The 3075-nt window shown below is 35.4% G+C and overlaps 1 protein-coding gene and 1 non-coding gene across 2 annotated transcripts; one reads left to right on the top strand and one right to left on the bottom strand.

Annotated features, from left to right (window-relative positions):
• Window positions 1–670: 670 nt before the first annotated feature.
• On the bottom strand, window positions 671–777 carry LOC124891276. Its single transcript, XR_007049611.1, has one exon. It is a non-coding gene; the product is annotated as a small nucleolar RNA R71 (small nucleolar RNA).
• Window positions 778–1183: 406 nt separating this feature from the next.
• LOC107841476 lies at window positions 1184–2251 on the top strand. Its single transcript, XM_016685381.1, has 3 exons — window positions 1184–1345; window positions 1479–1694; window positions 1829–2251. The coding sequence occupies exons 1-3, from the start codon at window positions 1184–1186 to the stop codon at window positions 2249–2251; spliced, it is 801 nt and encodes a 266-aa protein (XP_016540867.1).
• The last annotated feature ends 824 nt before the right edge of the window (window positions 2252–3075 follow it).

The following is a 3075-nucleotide window of genomic DNA, read 5'->3' as shown; positions in this document are numbered from 1 at the left end:
TTGGCACCGTTGCCGGAGATCAAATAGAATTAGTAATTGTTTTAATCTTTGGTTTTTGATCATAAGTTTAGGTGTTAACAACTTGATCTTAGCAGATAAATTTTTACAGGTTTAGCTGAACATTGGACTGGCTAGAGATAAAGAGTTAGTAGATCCCTCTGTAGAACCAGAAGTAGTTTTTTATCAGAGACGAAGAGCTCAATACTACACTCAACAGGAATCAATGGTAGAAAGACTCGATCCTATAGTTGCTAATCCAAATGTTGGAGATGTTCCAGCTCTAGTTGTTCTTGTTTAACCAGACGCAAGACCTGTCCGAGAAGTGGTAATCCCACTTACGCACCTTGTGACTAACAGTATCCTAAAGCCTAAACAAGGAGGTCTATGGGAATTAAAACAAAATATGATAAACCTATTGAAATCTGCAAGAGAATTTTAGGGACTTTTACAGGAGGATCCGCAGCAGCACTTACAAACCTTCCTGGAGATAAGCGATACATATATTCCTGCAAATGTAAGTGTTGATTATGTCAGATTGACACTCTTACCCTTTTCTCTACTGGGGGAATCAAAGAGATGGCTATTTGCTGGACCACACCAATTCATCACTACATGGGAAGAATGTGCTCGAAGGTTCTTCATTTGATTTTTTCCATCTTAGAAAATTACTCGATTAAGGAGTGAGATATTGAGTTTCAGGCAGAAAGATGGAGAAAATCTCTACCAAGCTTGGGAGAGATTCAAGGGCATGCTCAAAAGTTATCCGCATCACCATCAATCAAATGATGTTTTGGTGTATGCATTTATAGAAGGCCTTGAGTCTAATACAAAGATTCTCTTAGATTCAGCAGCAGGGGGTCAAGCTTTGGAGAGAACATATGAAGAATTATATATCTTACTAAATCGAATTGCACAAGGTAATCCTGATTGTCATGCAAACTCAAGGAATGCTCCCAAGAAAGTTGCAGGGGTTTTGGAGGTTGATCAGTTCACTGCATTACAAGCACAAATTTCAGCAATGCAGAGCCATATGACTACTCAGTTTAACAACTTAAAGTAGCGTACAACACAACCAGCAGCAACAACAAATGTAGTTCAACAGGTATATTCATGGTGTGAAGTTTGTGGAAGTAGTGAGTATAAAGCAGATGCATGTTCTGTTAATCTAGATTCAGTCAGCTACATGGGAAATGCAACTCATCAGGGTCAACAAAATTTTGGCAATACATATAATCCAAATTGGAGGAACCACCCTAATTTCTCATGGGGTGGAAATCAAGCACAGAATACAAATCAGTATAAGGGACCAGTGCAACCAAATCCACAGCCGGTGCAGAATAATCAGGCAATAGGAGGAGATACTTAAGCAATTGATGGCTCAATATGCACAGTTTGCAGTGGACATGAAGGCTCAACAGGCACAGTTTGCAGTTGAATTGAAGAGTCAATAATTACTTACCAGAAATCTGGAATTACAGTTAGGTCAAATCGCAGGATCGCAGAATACAAGGCCACAAGGAGTATTGCCTAGCGACACTGAGGCTAATCCTAAACAAGTAAATGCGGTTACAACGAGGAGTGGGCTACAAACGAAGGAGATGGTGAAGGATCAGGGCAATTCTGTGGTTACTGATGATAGCTTGCAAGAGAATGCAGAAGTGGAAGACAAAGAAAAGAGGCTAGTGAAGAGATTCGTATAGGGAAGAAGACTATTCCCTTACCCTTTTCTCAAAGGGTAAGAAAACATCAAAAGGAAGCCAGTTTTAAGAAGTTTTTAGATCTTTGGAAATAAGTTCATGTGAACCTTCCTCTTGTTGACATTTTACAGAATGTGTCGAAATATACAAAATACTTGAAAGATATTGTTGCCAATAAGAATTGGTTGACTGAATATGCTACAGTTGCATTTACTCAGAAGTGCACTTCTAAAATTCAAAATAAACTGCCCACGAAATTAAAGGATCCGGAAAGTTTCACATTACAGATTACCTTTGGTCAAACTATTTATGCACGTGGATTGTGTGACTTAGGAGCTAGCATAAATCTTATGCCCACGTCATGGTACCAGAAGATGGGTCTTGGAAGCTCCAAGCCTACTACTATTGTGTTGCAGTTGGCAGACAGGTCACTTGCTAGACCAGATGGTGTTATTGAAGATGTACTCGTTCAAGTGGGGTCTTTGATCTTTCTTGTGGATTTTGTGATTCTCGACTTTGAGGTTGATCCAATTGTTCCATTTATTTTGGGATGACCATTTTTAGCAACAGGGAGGTCACTCATTGATGTTGCAGCCGGAAAAATGACAATGCGAGCATACGATAAAGTAGAGATTTTCGATGTGTACGGAGCGTTGAAATTGCCAGCCATATATAAGGAATTTCTATCAAAAATTTGTAACTGAAAGAGAAACATAAAAAATTATTAAAAGAGGACAATACATGTCAATTGTTGATATACATAATTTATATATAATCTTTAAATTCATTAACTAAAAGGATTAAAGAAAGACAGAAGGATAACAGTAATGAATGTAAGAAGACAACTTGAACTAAAATTAAAATCAATAAAACTCAAAATAAAAAGAAAAATAGAAGTAGAAGAAAGGTAGTATTTTTGTAGTAAAGTATGATCAAAATATTACTTAAATAGAATTATAGAATTCTTTTTATATAAGGCAAAAATTCTAATTGATTTGGAAGTACTAAATATTATGATTTGTTACTTAGATAAAATAAGGACTTTAACTACTTTGTTAGTATTTATGTATAAGTAGCATTTTACTTGAAGAATATAGGAAAAAACCCTTGAATTCGGAACCAAAAAAAGTAAAAGAAGTAAAAAAAAATTAAAAAGGTACGTTTTTGCCTTTTTGGGTGTGTATGTTTTTGCCTTTTTGAGTATTATTAGTTTTGTAATATATATTAGTGTTTATGTATAATTAGTATTTTATTTGAGGAATATAGGAAAAGATAATATTAAATCTTCTTAAAATCAAATTTAGTTGATTTGGAGTTTTTAAATTAATGAAAAAGTACCAGTTGTCATTAATTCTGATGACTTCTAGTAAGAAAAATT

This window comes from Capsicum annuum, unplaced genomic scaffold (assembly GCF_002878395.1).
Source record: "Capsicum annuum cultivar UCD-10X-F1 unplaced genomic scaffold, UCD10Xv1.1 ctg3328, whole genome shotgun sequence".
Classification (NCBI taxonomy): Eukaryota; Viridiplantae; Streptophyta; class Magnoliopsida; order Solanales; family Solanaceae; genus Capsicum; species Capsicum annuum.
This window is presented reverse-complemented; position numbering and strand designations above follow the sequence as displayed.